The sequence below is a fragment of the Leuciscus leuciscus genome (genome assembly GCF_965113295.1).
Source record: "Leuciscus leuciscus genome assembly, chromosome: 8".
Classification (NCBI taxonomy): domain Eukaryota; kingdom Metazoa; phylum Chordata; class Actinopteri; order Cypriniformes; family Leuciscidae; genus Leuciscus; species Leuciscus leuciscus.
Genome location: NC_138732.1, coordinates 12,648,875 through 12,670,993, shown reverse-complemented (window position 1 = coordinate 12,670,993; position 22,119 = coordinate 12,648,875). Strand labels below are relative to the sequence as shown.

General features: G+C 37.5%; 1 protein-coding gene across 5 annotated transcripts in view; it reads left to right on the top strand.

The window, feature by feature from the left end:
* atp8a1 (ATPase phospholipid transporting 8A1) overlaps positions 1-22,119 on the top strand; it is a 126,399-nt gene that overhangs the window by 45,850 nt on the left and 58,430 nt on the right. For 4 of the 5 annotated variants that reach the window (XM_082178188.1, XM_082178187.1, XM_082178186.1 and 1 more), the window contains 6 exons: positions 2,919-3,046; positions 3,428-3,505; positions 7,179-7,267; positions 13,667-13,711; positions 19,154-19,226; positions 21,126-21,231. In XM_082178188.1, coding sequence (XP_082034314.1) covers positions 2,919-3,046; positions 3,428-3,505; positions 7,179-7,267; positions 13,667-13,711; positions 19,154-19,226; positions 21,126-21,231 — 519 coding nt within the window. The remainder of the gene's footprint in view (positions 1-2,918; positions 3,047-3,427; positions 3,506-7,178; positions 7,268-13,666; positions 13,712-19,153; positions 19,227-21,125; positions 21,232-22,119) is intronic. The other variant, XM_082178189.1, reaches the window with a different exon arrangement.

Here is a 22,119-nt window from a genome sequence, read left to right as displayed (position 1 = left end):
TCCATCATGAAATTGATTATTATTCTAAGGGAGGGGGACTTAGTCTTCTATGTTTGTTGTTTGCCGTCCTAGTGGAGCCGTAAAAGCGAGAGGTGGCATTGATCTGTTGTTTACATGCTTTTGCTGGTCATATTTACAATATAAACCAAGGACACTTCCTGCTCTTCAGTCAGAGGTATGATCAAGATGGTTCATAATACCTGGAGGGAACTACACTACCATTCAAAATTCAGCTTTGTCACCACAGGAAAAAAAGAAATAGAAAATCATTGTTTTAAATTGTAATAATATTTCACAATATTACTGTTTTACTGTATTTTTGATCAAATTAAAGCAGACTTGCTGAGCATAAGAGACTTCTTTCAAAAACACTTAAAAATCTTACCAGCCCCAAACTTTTGAATGGTAGTGTATCTATTTAGTATTCCTATTCATTTCAGTGCTAGTTGCACAAGTAAGAAATTTGAAAACTACTTATACCAATTACTTTTAAATGGAAGTCAGTGGAGAAAATGCTTTTTGCAGCAAGATGGTGTAGTTACAACATCTGCAAACTAACTGGGTCAGGCTAACCAGCCAACTCTTGACCTCTTGGGCATGATTGCATCTGTTTGGCTTTGTTCTGCTGGACATCAGGATAGGATTCATCCCCAGAGGTGAAAACAATGCAGTATGCTTTAAGGTTTCCAGATTGGGTTTGCAGGCGTACACAGAGGGCGATGAATACACACCTTCCACTCATTAATCTAAGCATCGCACACTTCAAGCAGATGAGTAATTATTCATAATAAATAATTCATTTGACTTTGAACCCCTGTGATGTTTTGGCTTTGGCTTCTGTCCCAGTAAGTATCCAAACCAATGCACATGGCCCTATGCAGATTGAGCTGTGGACTGGAGCACTTGAGCTGCAGTCGTTTGTTATGCATTCACACCACCTGCAACAACAGTCACCCATGCTGAACTCCTGACCATGAAATAACAGGTAGCAGGTTTTGTGCTGCACAAATGCTGACGGGTGTCTTGAGAAGTGCTGACCCTACAGCGCGACTCCTTGCTGCACTGATGTCACTGGACCTGCAGTAGTTTAGAGAGATATGTGCTGCATCTTCCACTGCTTCAGAATGCTGCTGTGAGCATGTGCAGATTGGATATTAATGATTAGCCGTTGTCTCATTTAAACTAATTTGTATTGAATGCAGAGAAAGGATTTATTGCTGACTTGGTGTTTGTTGGGTGTAGTTTTTGACCTTTAATTCAAGTCAAGTCACCTTCATATTTATAGCGGTTTATACATAGAAATTGTTTCAAATCAGCTTCACAATAATTAACAGGACTAGAAGAGTCTTTTAACACTAGATGACTGTTCAACAGTCAAGCAAGAAATAAGTTGTTTAACTTAGTATGTACTTTTAGTAGTGCTTAGTAGTACATTTCCAGTGCAGCAAAATCTTCCAACAGGAAAGGTGTTCTTCAACCGACAAACAAGAGACCGTTTCAAACCTTCCAAATTATTGAAATATCTCTAAATGTCACATCTCTCTTTTCGGCTTCATATTATGGGAAGGTACTTTGGACTGAGTCCCCCTCCTTTACGTTGAAACATCCAAACTGATTGTCTTCCTTCCCACCACTAGCCAAATCCTCTTCCTCTCTGTGTGAGTCAGTTCCAATAGCAGTTGTATGATTGCCCAGCCTCTTTAGTTCTATGATTCTGTATGGGAAAGCACTCCCTCTCCTCCTAACTGCTCAGAAAGAGCATTATTGCATTCTGCGGACCCCCCTCCCCCCCAGGTAAAGCTTTTTATTAATACTTAAAGTCAACACGAAATCAAAATTAAACCCATTTACTTAAACACGTTAGTCTCACCATTTCATCAGTGGTTAATGTTAACCAATAGCCAGAATATTTAGTTTATGGGTACACAAAAAAAAATCTATTATTTTGAAAAAAAGTCTTAAGGATGCATTTATTTGATTGAAAAAACAGTAATATTGTGAAATATTATCTTTTTCTGTTTTAATATATTTTAATGTAATTTATTCCTTTTGATGTCAAAGCTGAATTTTCAGCATCATTACTCCAGTCTTCAGTGTCACATGATCCTCCAGAAATCATTCTAATATACTGATTTGGTGCTCAAGAAACATTTATTATTATCAATATTGAAAACAGGTGGTACTTAATATTTTTGTGGAAACCATGATACATATTTTTTAGGACTCTTTGATGAATGGAAAGTTCAAAAAAGGATAGCATTTATTTGAAATAGAAAACATTTGTAAAATTGTAAATGTTAAAGTGCGTCCTTGTTGAATTGAAGTGTTTAATAAAAACATTTGACCCCTATCATTTGAACAGTTAGGGTTAGAAGTAAAATGGGTTGTGAATGTTGTTTCATGTTGACTTTAATTCTATGTCTGAGCTGTCTTGTGTCTGTGGTCTTGTTTTTATCGATTACACTTTTTTTCTCTTTGTGCTGCTCTCTTTGTTAAATTTGGTGATCATCGGAAATCATGATCACCCACCCCAGTGCATTGTGGGATAATGTGTTGCTTTGAAGTTTGCCCATATTGCCAAGGCTTCTGCTATGATGTCAAAGACTCGAGTCTCAGTTTAGCTACTAATTAATGGAGACCTAATTGGAGAATTGAATGTAAATTTGTAGGTTAGAGTCTTATCGGAGAGATTGGTTGAAAGAGTTGAATTTGCTCAGATTAGTGTTTGCACAACGCTCGCACAACGCTAGTGGAGCATTGTGGAAACGTTGCAAATTAGACCAGATGAGCTTGTGGCATTGTCCTTCCATCTTCCCTCCCAGTCCACCCCATCTCATCATGCCTTTCATTGCTCAGAAACCTGTCTGTCACCTCACTTCCACTCTTTCCTCTTCCTTCCCTCGCTCTTCTTTTTCCAGATGGTGGAGCAGCTAATTTTGGCCTGAACTTCCTCACCTTCATCATCCTCTTCAACAACTTGATTCCCATCAGTCTTCTGGTGACTCTAGAGGTCATCAAGTTCGTCCAGGCTTTCTTCATCAACTGGGTGAGTGCGAGTCTGAGCCACGGGAGCTGTTCCTGCTTGATGAATCTGCTGTCTTTGAAATGCAGACTGCTTAAACCTCCAGGGCCAATCCCAGAAAACTTCACAGCCCAAACGAAAGTGGAGCTTTATCAAAATAACCCATATGAAGATGCCAAAATTGGATTTAGGGCAGGGCGTTTAAAACACACAGACACTGATTTTAGATGCAGTGGAGTTTTGAGTTCCCATTGAATGGCAAGACTTTTGAGTGGAGGTTGCTTTGATTGACAGAGTATTAAACTATCATTTTAAAGTGTTAGTCATGTTTTGGAGTCCAGATGGCAAGGTATTAATAAAAAATGGTTGTGAATATTAATTCTGCTTGGTGACACTGTATTTTAGGACACTGACATGCTGTATGAAGCCACCAACACACCAGCTATGGCCCGGACATCAAACCTGAATGAGGAGTTGGGACAGGTACTGCTTGTCCTCAATTTCAGAAATAAACAAAAGGGGATGAATGAAAATGAAAAATGAAACCAATATTTGGATTTGATTTACCTTTGCCGTCATCTAACAATCACTTAAAGTTAACCTTTAAAAACTCTTCACTTGTAGCATTTGAAATGATTCATTTTGTGACTTATATGTTTTATTAGATTTATTCAAACAAAATAATACAGATTTTTATATCTACTATCTTTACTATATTCTATTCATCAGTTATCAGCCATAATATCAGTTATCAGGATTTTATTAGGGAATACATCCTAATGCCAGTTAATATAATGAAGACCTACTTTTTGCTGTCGAGTTAATTCCTGGCTTTAAAGGGTTTGCTCACTCAAAAATGAAAATTCTGTCATTATTTACTCTCTCATGTCTTTACAAAGCTGTGACACTTTTGTTAATGTTCGGAACACAAATGAAGATATTTTTAATGAAATCAATAAGCACAGTCACAGGCCACTATCACTTTGACGGTTCAAAAAGTTAATAAAGAGATCGTAAAATTAATACATATGAATTGAGTGGTTTAGTCTATAAATCTGTACATTTTCTGAAGAGACTCGATCATTTAATGTGATAAACAGATTTAATTTGTTTTTATTCACATATAAACATTGATCAGCGAACATAAACAGAAGCTCAACCGAACCTGCTTTACGTTCGAGAACAAACTGCATTGTTGCTTGCAGAAGCTCAAACATGCTGCGTAACACACGAGAATGAACCTCATTGGTTCTTGCAGAAGCTCAAACATGCTGCGTAACACACGAGAGTGAACCGCATTGGTTCTTGCAGAAGCTCAAACATGCTGCGTAACACACGAGAGTGAACCGCATTGGTTCTTGCAAAAGCTCAAACATGCTGCGTAACACACAAGAGTGAACTGCATTGGTTCTTGCAGAAGCTCAAACATGCTGCGTAACACACGATAATGAACCTCATTGGTTCTTGCAGAAGCTCAAACATGCTGCGTAACACACGAGAATGAACCTCATTGGTTCTTGCAGAAGCTCAAACATGCTGCGTAACACACGAGAATGAACCTCATTGGTTCTTGCGGAAGCTCAAACATGCTGCGTAACACACGAGAATGAACCTCATTGGTTCTTGCAGAAGCTCAAACATGCTGCCTAACACACGAGAATGAATCTCATTGGTTCTTGCGGAAGCTCAAACATGCTGCGCAACACACGAGAATGAACCTCATTGGTTCTTGCAGAAGCTCAAACATGCTGTGTAACACACGAGAGTGAACCGCATTGGTTCTTGCAGAAGCTCAAACATGCTGCGTAACACACGAGAGTGAACCGCATTGGTTCTTGCAGAAGCTCAAACATGCTGCGTAACACACGAGAATGAACCTCATTGGTTCTTGCAGAAGCTCAAACATGCTGCGTAACACACAAGAGTGAACCGCATTGGTTCTTGCAGAAGCTCAAACATGCTGCGTAACACACGAGAATGAACCTCATTGGTTCTTGCGGAAGCTCAAACATGCTGCGTAACACACGAGAATGGACCGCATTGGTTCTTGCGGAAGCTCAAACATGCTGCGCAACACACGAGAATGAACCTCATTGGTTCTTGCAGAAGCTCTCATTGGTTCTTGCGGAAGCTCAAACATGCTGCGCAACACACGAGAATGAACCTCATTGGTTCTTGCAGAAGCTCAAACATGCTGTGTAACACACGAGAGTGAACCGCATTGGTTCTTGCAGAAGCTCAAACATGCTGCGTAACACACGAGAGTGAACCGCATTGGTTCTTGCAGAAGCTCAAACATGCTGCGTAACACACGAGAATGAACCTCATTGGTTCTTGCAGAAGCTCAAACATGCTGCGTAACACACAAGAGTGAACCGCATTGGTTCTTGCAGAAGCTCAAACATGCTGCGTAACACACGAGAATGAACCTCATTGGTTCTTGCGGAAGCTCAAACATGCTGCGTAACACACGAGAATGGACCGCATTGGTTCTTGCGGAAGCTCAAACATGCTGCGCAACACACGAGAATGAACCTCATTGGTTCTTGCAGAAGCTCAAACATGCTGCGCAACACACGAGAATGAACCTCATTGGTTCTTGCAGAAGCTCAAACATGCTGCGTAACACACGAGAATGGACCGCATTGGTTCTTGCGGAAGCTCAAACATGCTGCGCAACACATGAGAATGAAACTCATTGGTTCTTGCAGAAGCTCAAACATGCTGCGTAACACACGAGAGTGAACCTCATTGGTTCTTGCAGAAGCTCAAACATGCTGCGTAACACACGAGAGTGAACCGCATTGGTTCTTGCAAAAGCTCAAACATGCTGCGTAACACACAAGAGTGAACTGCATTGGTTCTTGCAGAAGCTCAAACATGCTGCGTAACACACGATAATGAACCTCATTGGTTCTTGCAGAAGCTCAAACATGCTGCGTAACACACGAGAATGAACCTCATTGGTTCTTGCAGAAGCTCAAACATGCTGCGTAACACACGAGAATGAACCTCATTGGTTCTTGCGGAAGCTCAAACATGCTGCGTAACACACGAGAATGAACCTCATTGGTTCTTGCAGAAGCTCAAACATGCTGCGCAACACACGAGAATGAATCTCATTGGTTCTTGCGGAAGCTCAAACATGCTGCGCAACACACGAGAATGAACCTCATTGGTTCTTGCAGAAGCTCAAACATGCTGCGTAACACACAAGAGTGAACTGCATTGGTTCTTGCAGAAGCTCAAACATGCTGCGTAACACACGATAATGAACCTCATTGGTTCTTGCAGAAGCTCAAACATGCTGCGTAACACACGAGAATGAACCTCATTGGTTCTTGCAGAAGCTCAAACATGCTGCGTAACACACAAGAGTGAACCGCATTGGTTCTTGCGGAAGCTCAAACATGCTGCGTAACACACGAGAATGAACCTCATTGGTTCTTGCAGAAGCTCAAACATGCTGCGCAACACACGAGAATGAATCTCATTGGTTCTTGCGGAAGCTCAAACATGCTGCGTAACACACGAGAATGGACCGCATTGGTTCTTGTGGAAGCTCAAACATGCTGTCTAACACACGAGAATGAACCGCATTGGTTCTTGCAGAAGCTCAAACATGCTGCGTAATACACGAGAATGAACCTCATTGGTTCTCGCATGTCAAGTAAACATGCTTGAGCTTTTATTTACCATAACTGATGTGTGCGTTGATGAATGTTTATATGTGAATAAACGCTTAAATTAAATCTGTTCATCATATAAAGCAATTTGTTTTTTCAGAAAATTTGGACTGAACCACTCAATTCATGTGGATTAGTTTTACAATCTCTTTATTAACTTTTTGAAACGTCAAAATGGTAGTTGCTTAAGACTTTCAATGGAGGGACAGAAAGCTCTCAGATTTCATAAAAAATATCTTCATTTGTGTTCCGAAGACAAACGAAAATCTTACAGGTTTAGAAATTACATGAAGGTGAGTAAATTATGACAGAATTTACATTTTTGGGTGAACTAACCCTTTAAATGGCGTTTTGTTTTGCTCAGAATAAGTTGCATTATGGAAGTAAAATGGGTTGAATATATTTACTTAAAGTCTGCTTACTTTTACCTAATTTACTGTAGTTTATTGCTCTCTCTTTCCTAAAACCAGGTGAAGTACATCTTTTCAGACAAGACAGGCACCCTGACCTGCAACGTCATGCAGTTTAAGAAGTGCACAGTTGCAGGCGTGGCCTATGGGTAAGGCTCTGTTTCATATTGCGTTCATAATCAGTAGAGTGTACATCTGGCTCTAGCTGTCTTGTCCTCAGCTCCCTTGTTAGCAGCTGCCTCGATGCTTCCCTGCACAGCCAGAGTGATTCTATAAATATCAGAGAAGGGGACTCGCAGATTTTCTTCCTTTTTTTACATGCTTAGATAGGAACACAGCGTTTCAGGTTGACTATTTGTCTAATTTGGGACGTTTTTATGGGGCATGCAATGTATATGTCTGTTCTAAAACTAGATGTAGAAAATTTTGAGGTTTTACACATTTGTATTTATAAGCCTAAAGTGTTGTGAAAGATTAATTTCCATTGTGCTGCAGCTGATGCTATGTGAGTGTTTCTGAAGAAATGTTCATCAGCATACTCAGCATGTGGCAGATGAGACAATGATGGCATAGCTCTCTTCCATATCTGTGTCTTTCCTTCTCACCAGATAGATTTTATGATCACAGTGATGTTTATGGTAAGCAGTTTACGAAAGATGAGGCGTATTGGGCAAGGTCACGTCGGGGCCACGGTACTGAGATTATTGGATGTTTACATGCACAAGGACTCTAGATCTTATCACAGACACGCCAACCATCACAAAATACAACCTTGTATTCACATTCATGCTTAATAGTGCCTCTTTACATTCTGCATTCAGAGAATAAAGCACATGGCAGCCATATCAGAGCTGAATCTAAATGATCTGTGATCCAGCATTAGGAGGAGCATTAATCCTATTAACTCAATTAAAACTCTTCTGAGATCAGGAGATTCAAGAGGCAGTTCCATTGTGACACTTAAAGGAAAACACTTACTGGAAATATTAAATTCATAATGTTGAAATATATTTGCATTTGCAGTGCTAATGCTTGCAAGGCAGCAAAAGATTAAAAAAAAAATTTGGGGGGGGGGGGGTTACTTTATTAAATGCTGTATTACACTCACCTCAGGCACCTGTCACACTTGGAGTTTATTTTCTTTATATTGAGCCAAGAGGTCAGTCTGTGATGTTTATTTTCTCTATTGGTCTAAAGTCGTCTTCTGTGTTCATTTGCAGGTTAGAGTTTTCCAAACTTGATATTTGGTACACAGAAAAATATGTGGCGAGCTTTTGTTTTTGGTCTTGTTTTCTGTGTGCTGTGCATGAGAATCAATACGCAAAGAAATAAAAATCACTATTCATTATGCCAATATTACAATTATATCATCACTGACATTTTATACTTGATCAAAAGTTTGGTGTCAAATTTTTCTTTTTTTTGGAAAGTCTTTTATGCTCACCAAAGCTGCATTTATCTGATAAAATCACAGTAAAAACAGTAATATTGTTTTCTGTTGTAATATATTTTAAAATTTAATTTATTCCCTGGCAAAACTACATTTTCAGCATCATTACACCAGTGTCACATGATCCTTCAGAAATCATTCTAATATACTGATTGGGTGCTTAAGAAACATTTTCTATTATCAGTGTTGAAAACAGTTTGGCTGTTTAATATTTTTGTGGATACTGATAATAAAAAATACAAAAATCAGGATTTAACATTTATAAATCCATCCATCCAGCAAAGATGCATTCAGTTGATTTAAAAAAAAAAAGGTGTTAATAAAAAAAATTCAAAATGAACTGACCCCAAACTTTTGTACAGGATGATGTCTGAACATCCGTACGTTAAGTTTAAGAGAATATAACCAGCAAGTCAAAGCAAGGTCATGCAGTATGAAGCTCATTCGTTCACCCTCTAATTCTACATCCTTGACCTTTGTACCAGGCTAAATTACAATGCTGATGCCTCCTAAGCCAGTATATCATTCCTGAAGCCATTCTTCTAGATATTTCTTTCTACATAGAGGAGGGATCCCTCTGCTTATCCATTGGTGAAGTCAGCCGTTTATTCTCTCATAAGTATGTTTTACAGCTCTTTTACATTTTCAAACTGGGCTACTGTATATTTCAGAAGTGAGTCGTACTCCACCTCCTGCATATTGATGCCATCTTTTATCAGCTTCAAATAAACTTGGTCCCGTTTGATGATGCATCCCTCCTCTTCCCCCACATCTCCTCTTGCTGGGCGTCGGAGCGAGTACAGCCACCGCACCAAGTCATTGATGTTTTTGAAGCGTGACATCTTTTCTTGCAGTGAGTGGAGAAACTTGGTGCAAGCCCAAAGGAAGAGTTTGATGTGAAATGTAGCCTAGATTTTTGACTTGACATGTTTGTCGGACTGGAAAAACCAACATGCTGCTAGTGTAGCGTGCTGGAGTTCTGGTGTTAATGTTGAGATGAGCTGACGTCTTTCCACTAGACCTTGCATTTTATGTCTCTTTTGTGTTTCATGTCCGAGTTGAATTTCTTGAATTTCTCAGATTTTTCGTTCACATGTCTTCATTGAAAACTCTCCCCATTGACCCAAAAAAATCTAAAGGCATCTCCTAAATCCACAGCGAGTACATTAATATTACCAGCACATCATTTTGTGTCTCAATTATGTTCATTTACACTCTTAAACCAATCTTGTTCATTTAGTAAACAAAGGTTTGGTCTGCCGGTGTCATATGTAGACCAAGAGGTTGAAAAGTTGGTTTTGATATGATCTCAGATATCATATCTTTGACTTAAACTTATTTTATTTAAGCTAATTTAACATTTCTAGTTTTTGTCTTATATTTTATTTAGCTTTTGTTTAAATTAAAATGTTTAATGGTTTTTGTTAACAATAACAACACTGTACAGTAGACTTGAATGTTTAGTTTTTTTGCACACGTGCTGGTGTCTCTGTCAACATTGGACCGTTTTCTGTCCTCATAGTCTTAATTTCAGACATTAATAGCCATGTGTCTCACGTAAAACAAAGATTTGACATTGTCACAAAAGGGTGCGATGTGTTTTGGCCCACCATGACTCTTTCCCCCCCGCTTGTGTTACATTGCACAGCTAGTTAAGTAGAACAGTAATTAATGAGGAAATCCCTTTGGCTGAAGATGTTAATTAATTTAATGAGATTTCATGGAGACATGATGGCCAAAGTGCTTTTTAGCCCTCAGCACTAAAGGAAATTATTGTATCTGATATCATTTTTTTTTCTTATTTCTTTGCTTTTGGAACTGTCACAACTGTGTTTGGGTTGTAAAGCTTGGCAGTCTTGGATAATTGCACCTCCTTTTCTTATTTATAGGCTTACATCAGGGTCTCCTCTGGCCCCACATCCTTTGCAACTTATTAAAAACACATTAACATGTGTGGCCTGGATCTAGCTTGGCATATTACTGTACCTAATAACATTATCTCATGTGTGTGTATGCCAGTGATTTAAGAAGAAACCGTTGTGGGGCATAGAGTGTAGTCTCATTGGATGTAGTCTCAGGCAGAGACATAGAATGATTGACAAACAAGATGATTATATGGTGCAGTAGCAGGAGTGCTGCTTTCGCCTCTTTTGTTCATTGTTTGTGAATTGTTGTGTGTAAATGTCCAGCTGTACTCACCCCACCCCCAAATGTCTCTCGGGTTAGACATGATCTCATCTGTGCAACGAACGTGGAATCTGATAAACATTACCCATTTAGGTCAGGTGGTAGGAGGGGGTCTGAATCCATATTGTCAGAATAAGAGAAACAAAATATATATGATTTGTTTATATTATTGTACTGCTAAATTGCCAAGTATATTAATTTACCAAACACATTTTTTTGGAGCAACTTGGGGTTGATCCAGTCTTGATCCTTTCAAGACAATATAAATGTGACTTTGGTCTTAGTCTCTACTTTTTAAAAATATTTTTGAAATGCTGCAGTAATTTCAGCATTTTTTGTGTGTGTGTGTGTGTGTGTGTGTGTGTGTGTGTGTGTTTTAGTTAATTAATAAAAGGCAGATATGATTTCATGAAATGGAAAAAATGTTGAAACATTTAGACAAAATATAAAATGAAATGGAAAAAATATATTTAAATTATTTTATGATCTAAGCACTGTAGTTTTATTGTAGAGGGCAAAACAATGCAATGCTACAAATAAATATTTCTCAATATCCCTATATATGTATTGTATTAAATACTAATTAACATGATTTTTTAATTTTTTATTATGTATGTATATTCAACTAAACCTTAGTTGCTTCTGTCCAATATTTGGTCATCTTGAAATATTGCTAACAATATACTGTATAATAACTTATTCTTATGTTTACTTCATAAAGATTTATTAAAGATTTCACAGAAAACCGACACATATATCACAACCTGAAGGGGAATGTTTTTAAGAATACTAAAATGCCTTTTACTGGGTAAAAATATGAACTATCAATCTGATGACAGAAGGCATGTAATAGATTGTGTACAACAGGTTTTTCAGCAAAATTTTTATCATGTTGGTAATTTAGAGGTCTTTTAGGTAAATTTGATTCCAACTTTTAATTCATTTCATTGCAATGTGGAGGGTTTTTTTTTTTTTTTTTTGGACTGATAAGGCTGGATCTAGGCCTCAAGAGTCAAGAAGTCTATTGTGGATCTGGTCTTGACTTCAATTCTTGTTTGAACCTGCAACATTAACAGCCATAATCTTTACCAACTAGGCTGCACCACCTTTTTAGCAAGTACTTTTGATAAGTGTCTGTTTGAAGTGAGCTGAGGTAGTGCGATTCTGCAGGGATACTTTCGTGCAAGTCTCTCAGGTACCCTATTGCTTTTCTCTATCTTGTTGCTCTAAGCTCTTTTTCTCAGTAACAACCCAAAAGGGTCTGACACGGCTAGCATTTGTCTTTTTTAAACCATGTTGGTTTTAAAAGACCCAAGTCCCACCCGTCTGCAGAAATCTGTATTGTTTGGATGCTGAAGAAGTCGTAGAGTCTAATACCTGCAGGACTTGTGTTGGCCTATATTAGCGTAAATGCACTGTTCCCCCCTGCTGAAATGCAGTTCTTCTGTTTCAGCGTACTAAACAATTCTCTTCCCCCTGAGGCTGATGGTACGGAGTCAGATATGTGCATGACCAGTCAACCTGTCTTTTGTTTTTGTAGTTTCTGTCGAGTCATAATTTTGGTTTGAAATACGCCACATTTTGTCAACGCAGGATCATTAATAGCACATTGGACATTTACAGATTTTTTTTTCTTTCATTTTCCCTTCACTTTTCTTATTTGATCAATTTTCTGGTCCCTTTCTCTTTTTTTCCTCTTTTCTTTCTTTTTGTTTTCCTTGCCTCCTTCCAAATATTTTCTGAAGTTATGTATTCCTACATTCATGACAAACCCCTTTTAAAAAGTACTATGGCTGTACCATGATAACCGTATCAGATGTACCTGAATACCGTAGTACTTTGATGTATACCATGATACTCAATGATTTCCATATTCACGGACCATGTAAAGGAAACTTCAAATAATAACGTGGCATGGTCCATGTCCACAAATCTATGTACTATGGTTGGGACTAATACCATGTGACACATGGCACTTATTTGTTATTATTGTGTCCTGTGCACATTGCTCTTTCAAAACAATTTCTACAATACACACAACTCCGTATTGTTTTTTTTATTGTTTTTCCTAGTGCGCTATTCACCCTTTGTGTCATAATATTAACTCTGCTCATTCTAACTTTTTCCCTCACCAGTGTCTGGTCCTTAAACACATGGTCAGGCCAGTGTCCACTCGTATTACAATTAACAAAGTCATCAACGCCCGAATCTGTTGACCTGAGCAAAGATGCAAGAATAATTTTCTGCTGTGAAGCCGGCAGCAGTGGCTATGTCTCCCTATCCCAGCAGAATCAGTTTAGCAGCCAGCAATTCATCCACTGCTCCTCTACTAGCACGGGCTTCTCTTAGCCTTTCTATATAGTAGATAATGTAGCCATTCCAGCATTCATCTAATTATTTGTCTTACCTTGGATTTGTGCTGTTTAATTAGCTGTAGTTACAGTATGCTGTTTATTGGTTTGTCATTCTCCCTTACCCTTCAAATTCATGTGAGGTCTGTTGCATTAAATCAGATTTTTTGTTAGACAATTAGTATGGATAAATATTAGAGTTTTGCCTTGCAGTGAATACATTTTAAATTGTTTATTTTGGATCAACGCTCTTGCATCTTTCACAAAATCCCTTTATGGTCTAACTTTTCTTAACGTGTTTGCAGGAATTAGTTTTAACAAAATATGAATGGGATTTATTGAGATGCATCTGTTGATGTTAATTATTTATTAATTAAAGCATAAACATTACATCATATAAATATAATAATACATTGTCACCGCTTTCTATTCAAAGTATATACAAATTAATTATCTTAAACCCACTTCTATAGATCTGATTTATTGCACAGCCAGACATGGGTAAACGTGGTCATTTTGGGTTCTGTTTTGTCTGTAACTCTCTTCACTCCACCCAACAGTCATGCAGCTGAAGTTGAGGATGGTAGTTTTGCGGAGGAGGACTGGTAAGGACCAACACCATTGGCTGTATGTTTTATGCTTCTGTGATGTGTTCTTGCTGTGTTGCCTTGTGAGAAACGTGGTTTGAGCCCTTTTCTTGTGATGTGGTTGTGTTTATTGGACTTCGTCTGCACGGTGTCACCCTAAATTAGTGTGAAGACAGATTCCTGTTGAATGAAGGAGCTGTTGTCTGATTTTCTGTGCTGTGCTGGTTTGATTTAATATAATGAATCTGTTGTTTTGGGCTGTACTGTATGGTTAAGACAGCAACAGGTGTTTTCTATTGTATACTGAGTTTGTCTTTGATTTCTCCGCACAATCTTGTTTACTACAGACTAAAGTCTTTATATATGCGCCTCTCTCTCTCTATAGTGTAACTTTTGCTAAATATATAGCACCCAGTTACTGTCAAAAGTTTGGAAACATAAAAAAAAGATATATATGTTTTTGAAAGAAGTCTCTTATGCTCACCAAGGCTACATTCATTTAAGCAAAAAATACAGTGGAAACTGTAATATGATATTTTATTACTAATTAAAATAACTGTTTTCTATTTGAATATATTTGTTAATGTAATTTATTCCTGTGCTGTCAAAGCTGAATTTTCAGCATCATTATCTTTATGATTTCTGAAGGATCATGTGACACTGAAGACTGGAGTAATGATGCTGAAAATTCAGCTTTCCTTTCCCATAACAGCAATAAATTACATTTTTAAATGTATTAAAATATAAAAAGGTTATTTCACAATATTATTGTTTTCACTGTATTTTTGAGCCTTGGTGAGCATAAGAGACTTTTCAAACCGCAAAAGAATTTAATGTTTCAACTTTCCATACTTTTTTTGACAGGCACTGTATATAGCAAAAGTTAGGCCATTTAGCAAAAGTTTTCAGATTTCAGTCTACTCTATGGCTGCTGTCCCTGTGTAACCTGCAGTTAACACAGTGATGTATGTAGTTTAGTGACCAGTCTCCGGCGTATGGAGTTTTCCTTGGGATTTAACTTTTAGAAAGCCATCCATATCATGACACACTTTATGATTTGTATCTGGAACAGCCAAATTCGAGACACATTAATTTTAGACAACACTAATAAAATATAAATGGAGCTCCAGCTTGAAAATTTTACTTCCCATTTGGACATTACTGAAATATCCCTCAGAGCATATGAGCAGCAAAAACCCTGACTGACATCACTTAATGTGGGTAAATCTGTCTGGGTCAATTTTCACCCCAAATAAGAAGAAAAATTATTAAATCATATTTTGAATAAAGACTAATTTACTGCTAAATATATATTATTTACATTTATTTATAACATTAATGCTTTACATTGTTAATATTTTACTGCATTTATGCTGATTATAGTTTCAATGTACAGTATTATAGTATTATTATTTTTATTTTTTTTACTTTTAATATATTACTCTTTCTAAATTTACATTGTCACAGTAGCGGCATTATAAATTAAATCAATCTTCCATATCCAGCATGGACCCCATGAGGACAATTTGCACTTAGTGAACGGGGCTCTAGAGATCTCTATAGTGTCCCTAGAAGAGCAGGATTCCTGTGGAGAGAATGGAAAGTCATGTTGTGTCCATTAGATTGAATATCTTCGTAACTCGAAAATGTTTTACCAGCCCATTTGATATTGATATTAAAATCTATCTTTAGCAAGTCTGTCAGGTTTATCTAATAAAGCCTAGTAGGGGTTTTATTGCACTCAAAATATAACCTAATTCAGAATAACGTTTCCACAAATTGAAAATGGATTTTCGTAAAATAAAATAAAATAAAATAAAATAATGAATATTAAATCGGATACTTTCTACAGTGGAATCCTGAAATTGAGTTTCTTTTGTGGAACATGAACAAGAAGAAATGCTGATAGCATTGAACCCCATTGACTTTTATTGTAAGGACAAAAACAAATTTTTCTTTTTTGTGTTCATAGAAAATAAGAAAGTCATACTTGTTTGGAATGGCATGAAGGTGAAATCTTTATTTTTGGAGTGAGCTATTTATCTAACTAAATATGCATGTTAAAAGGGATAGTTCACCCAAAAATTTTAATTCTGTCATCATTTACTCAAATTTTTTTTAATTCTGTCATCGTTTATTCACCCGCAAGTTTTTCCAAACCTGGACGAGTTTGTTTCTTCTGCTGAACACAAAAGAAGATATTTTGAAGAATATGGGAACCAAACAGTTGATGGACCCCATTGAGTAAATGAGGTCGATTAACTGTTTGGTTTCTGGCATTCTTCAAAATATCTTCTTTTGTGTTCAGCAGAAGAAAGAAATTCATACAGGTTTGGAAAAACTTGCGGGTGAATAAATGATGACAGAATAAAACAAATTGGGTGAACTATCCCTTTTAACATGCATATTTAGTTATGAATAAATGTTTTAATTTTGGGGTGAACTATACCTTTAAGCACAAAAAATTAATGTAGTCTCAATGCAGATAGATCAATGAAAGTTCTGTTTTACAAATTTAAATGAATTGCACACAGTTACATTTTTATTAAATTATTATTTTTGGGGTGTAAACAAGTTGCGTGTGTCAAGCAAGAATAAAAGCATAGCCTACATAACAAATAATGATGTCCGAAAGGACTGGGTTCCCTGTTGTGGCAAAACATGAGAACAAATGTCTGTTTTTTCCAGATAAAAGTTCTGGAGAATTTCATCATTAACTTATGCACTGTATATGCAGTATCTGTCTTTGTCTGAGCTTTGAGCATTGAGTCCGCAGGACAGGATTGTAGCTTCATTTGAGCGGTGAAGCCATGTGCAGGGGAACAATGGAAGCGTGTTTGCATGTGTCTTGTGGGAGTTATGTAAGCAACACTGACATATGCCTCCTGCCCCTACACCTCTGCTCTTTACTCTGTTTATCCCTCTCATAAACATGCACACATTTAAACAATGGTGAACTGCTTACTTTTCAGTGGAGCTGTAATAGGATATTCTGCAATGGCCTGTGTGGTGCGTGTAATGGAGAGAGAAATAACGTGTTTATCTGTTATAGTCCATTATAGTTCAATACTGCAGTAGATTGCAGGAGGGATATGAATGAATGAGCAAAATCGGGCCACCGAGGGCCGATAACTACACTGCCGCATTCAGTTTCCATGGAGACGATTGTCCCGCTGGGCTTTGGATCACCAATAACAGAGGCTGTCTCAGAATGCAATAGCATGCACAGTCTACTCTGAATACTGCTTACTACTTCTATAAATAGCATGTGATGCTATATGCATTATGCAACGTTAGGCATTTCTAACGGTTATATGCAACATCATTGTCACATGACCTCATTACTTATGTTTAATTGAGCCAAAGTTATCGTGAAAATAACACCCAAAAATGCAGAATGGTGACATGCTGATTTTGTATTGAAGTCTTGTTAGCAAGATCAAACGATGAGTTGGGATGTTAAAAATTGCAATAATTATTATAATGCTTCTAGCTCATTCATGTTGAGTGAATTGCATTGTGACAAAGTAATTTTAATTGATCAAATAAAATGTATTTGATCAAAAATACAGTTAAAAAAAAGTTAAATTGTACAATATTATTACAGTGTAAAAGAACGGTTTTTAATTAATTTTTAAATGTAATTTATTCTTGTGATGGCAAAGCTTCAGTGCCACAGGACCTTTCGGATATCATTCTAATATGCTGATTTGATGCTCATGACCTTTTCATTTATTTATTAAAAACTGTTGCTGGTGAATATTTTTGTGGAAACCGTGATACAATTTTTTCATGGTTCTTTGAATAGAACGTTCAAAAGAACAGCATTTATTTGAAAGGGAAATCTTCTGTAACATTATAAATGCCTTTACTGTCACTTTTGATCAATTTAATGCATTCTTGCGGAATAAAAGTATTAATTAATAGGATAAAAAAAAAACCATTTTAATGTGAAAAGCTGTAAACATACATTTATTAATTTATAGTAATGTGAAATATGCTGTGTCATTGTATTTCTATGTGTAAATGCGCCCTAGCTTTTGCTCAAAGTGCTCCGTCAGCAGGGATCCTAATGTTCACGTTGCATGATACGTGGCTTTTTCTGTTCGGAAGCTACATTTTCTGCTTGTTGCACATTCAGACTAATGTTCGACCAATGCATTTTAACACGTTTGAAACCTGAACCTTTTTGTGTGTGAGTGAAAGGAGCATGTCTGCACGTATCCCAGTTTCATAATGTGCTCCTCTTAGTGTGATACATTTGATTTTTATCCTCCTTCACAATGCCCCCCAATTCCCCCACCCCCCTATGAATTTGTCCTTACCTCAACATGACATCTTCAGTCTAAGAGATGAATCTCACCAACCAATAATCTGCAACATGTTTGATATAATGCACCGTTGAGGTGAACAATGCTGTACACTGAACCCAGTGTGGCGAAACATTACATTTTTCCCCCCAGACTCCTTTGCCAGAAGCCGCAAATCTCACCTAACCTTTTCACGGTCAGATTTATATGGTTCTGATTTCTGAGGCTGCCGCCGCAGTAAGATGCTCTGGTCAAATGTCCTTTCCGCACTGGCTTGGGAGAGGGTTAATGTAGTATGTGAACTGGTTCTTAAAAATGTCATGTTCAGCATACGGCTATAGATATGTCCACTACTGAGTTATTGAATGGCCTGTATATCACAGACCCACTGATCAATATCCTTCCTAAAAATGCTGTAGTCTGCAAGGTGTAAATTCAGTGCCTCTACTGGTTAGATTGTCAGTGGGTGGTCACATGATGTTTGCATCTACTCTAAATAGATGTTTCATGAATAGTAAGAGGATAGGTTTTTTTTTAAAATGCAAGATAATAATGTGGTACTAATGTTGAAGTGGGAATTGGGGTGTTTGGGGGTCAAAGGTAAGGAACAAGGCATTTGAGGGAATTAATATTAATGTTTGGCAAAGATGAGCTTTCCCTGATGAAGGGGCCTCTTCATCAGGGAAATTTGTTTGATTTAATAGCTAAACATTATTTTCTTTTAATTGAAAATCTGTTATAAATAAATGTTGCTTAGTCACGTGTGCATTAATTAAATTTTTACTTGATAGATGAATGCAACACTTACACCTCTTAATTGTTGCTTTTGTTCATTTTAACTCAATGTAATTTAGTTAAATGCATTTATTTTATTTTTACAAAAGTTAGATTGAAATTAAAGAATCATTGGCACCCCCTGCAGACCCCCTAGGGCTCAAATATGTACAGCAAATGGCAATTCATAAACAAACAGACTGATGCTTAGCAATTGGAGACTGTTTATTTTCCATTATTTTTCAGATAATTTTCACTACAGATGGAGAATTATTGTTTTTAGTGAAGGGAGACAAAATGGCCCTTTTGTTTATAAATGAGAGCACCTGCTCCTGTATTTATCTCTGTCTTCCTTCATATCTCTCTTTGTATGCAGTCACAGCACTCAGTCCACAGAGGAAGCTGGATTTAATGACCCCAGCTTACTGGAAAACCTCCAAAGCAATCATGTAAGTACTGTAATGGCATCACAGCTGCTCAGTCATGCCCAGCCAGCCAGAAATTTACACACAGGCTCTGATATCCACACGCTCCCACCTCCTATCTTCCCTCACGGCTCTTTTCTTGCTCATATCAGCTCTGTTCTGCCCACCTGGGTGTTTAGTAGTGTACAATCACAAAACTAGGCCTTTTGTCAATGTTAAGGCTAGTTCACACCAAGGACGATTACTATAACGATAAAGATATAGTGTTAGAAACTGTTCGATATATCAAATAATAGCAGAGTTCACACCACAACTATAACTATAACGGTACAGAATCACTTTCAGAATGAATGACTTTTTTTTTTTCATCTGATGAACGATAAAAACATTGACAACCATTCAGAAACCATCCTGCTTTAAAGAGCTTGAGCATTTAAAGCAGTAGACGACATAACTTCAGCGCACGCTTAGAATAAATAGAATGATATTGTGCGTTGGTGAGGAGACTAATATAGTTATCATTATTGTTATCTTTCTAGTTTTCATTCTTGGTGTGAACGGGCCTTTATTCTCTACTGACGTGAGACTTTTTCCCTGGTTTCACAGACAAGACTTAAGATAGTCCCAGACTAAAATGTATGTTTGAGGGGTTTTAACTGAAAGCAACTTGCACTGTGTCATATCTTAAAACATGTCAGTACCATTGTTTTGTCTCAAGATGCTTGAGGTTTTTTTTCTAAGGCTACTTAAATGTACTAATTGAACTAAGGCCTAATTCTGGCTTAGTCTAAGCCAGGGTTCCTCAAACTCGGTCCTGGAGGGCCACTGTCCTGCACAGTTTAGCTCCAACCCTGATCAAACACACCTAGCTGTGAGTTTCTAGTGATCCTGAAGACATTGATTAGTTTGCTCAGGTGTGTTTGATCAGTATTGGAGCTAAACTCTGCAGGACAGCGGCCCTCCAGGACCGAGTTTGAGGAACCCTGGTCTAAGCCCTGTCTTTGAAACCGGGCCTACTGTAAATTTATTTTAAAAAATAAGGCCCCATGTGCAGGTACTCAGGAGTAAGATATTTATTTGAACCTTGATGGTTTGTATGTGTGTGTTTTATTGAATCAGGTAAGCTGTTTGTGCACAGGGTCTTTCGGTTGGTGACTCAAGAATTTGCGGCCGATTTCATGTCGTGGGTGGGCTTACGTTTCCATGACACGCGGGACAACAACGGGACGGTTGGGTTTAGAAAAAGAAGAACTGCACGGTTGGGTTTAGGAAAAGAACAACGGGATGGTTGGTTTAGGAAAAAAAGAACGGGACGGTTGGGTTTAGGAAACTTGACACGCGGGACACGATCCCCGGTCTCCTGGGTGAAAGTCCTGTGTTGTTTGACCCATCCACCACCCCACCAACTGGATTTTCGGCCTTTCATACTACTCGCTACCGTAGTCGCTCTTAATGCTACGGAATCGTGCTGACCATCACGGGGGAAAAACCCCCAGATAAACGTATCCGTGTACAGGAATCAGTAGATTAAATTACGTGACCATTTCACGAACTGCTGTGATATGGTGAGGCTGGTCTGACAGGGTGGGGGGGGGGGCGTGGCATCACGATGGTGGCTCTCGGTCAGCCATCACGATGGACGATGATATCGTTCATCGGCACATCCCTATTGGAGAACATCTAAGCTTGTCAGATTATTGGATCGTAGTGATAAGTGTAACTAAATCATCTGCATAGCTGTAAAAAATTTATACGTATGTTGTTACAGATTCAAGAGGTAACACATAAGTTGAAAACGAAATTTGTCCAATTCATGTCTGTAGAACAAACCATCAAGGATGAGTTTCATTCTAAAGATTAATATGTACAGATTGAGTGTCTTCTTTTTCTTAGTTTCATATGCTTTTGTTTTTTCCTACACAGCCCACTGCTCCGGTCATTAAAGATTTCATGACCATGATGGCTATCTGTCACACGGCTGTCCCTGAACGCACTGACAACAAGATCATCTACCAGGCTGCTTCCCCAGGTCAGTCAAAATCCCAATACACTTAAACAGCAAATACTTGTACATTGGGGCTGTCAGTTGTTTAAAAATTGTGACATGCCAATTAATTACAAAGATAACTGTGTTGGAAAAAAAGCCCACAGAGGAAGATTTTCCTACAATATACACTATCATTCTAAAGCTATTTCAATACCGAAAAAAAAAAAAAAAAAGAAATGTATACTTTTATTCAGTAAAGGTGCATTAAATTGATCAGAAGTGACAGTAAAGACATTTATAATCGTATAATTTAATGAACCTTCAATTAATTTGAAGAATCCTGAAAAAGTTTTTAACATTGATAATGAAGCAGATTCTATTATTATAGATTTTATATTTTTTAAATATATTACAATATAAAAGTAATTTTAAATTGTAATATTTCACAATATTACTGTTTTTACAGATTTTTTATCAAATAAATGCAGCCTTTCTGTGCATAAGAGACATATTTCAAAAACCTTTAAAAAAATCTTACTGACCCCAAACTTTTGAGTGGAAGTGTGTGTATTCAATAGATACATCTTTAAATATACCAAATAAATCTATAGATGTAGTTCTACTAATGTGGAAACTGATCCACAAATGGATCATTTAACTAATTTCAGGCTCTCAGACAAGACCGACAGCTGGTTGCTGTTGATAGAGTACAGGAAGTGAAGAGGGCAGCCTTAATATCCTGTTCCTCTTTCTAATGGTTCTGATTTGGTTTTCCAATCTCTAGCAGACATCAGTGTTGAGCTGAAACAGTGTTCAGATGAGACAGATCAGTGTTGTGAATCTGTTAGGATGCTTTTTATCAAGTTGCCTCTCAACAGATATCATTTGTTCGTAAGACATTCATGAATGAGAAATAATGCAGGCAAAGAA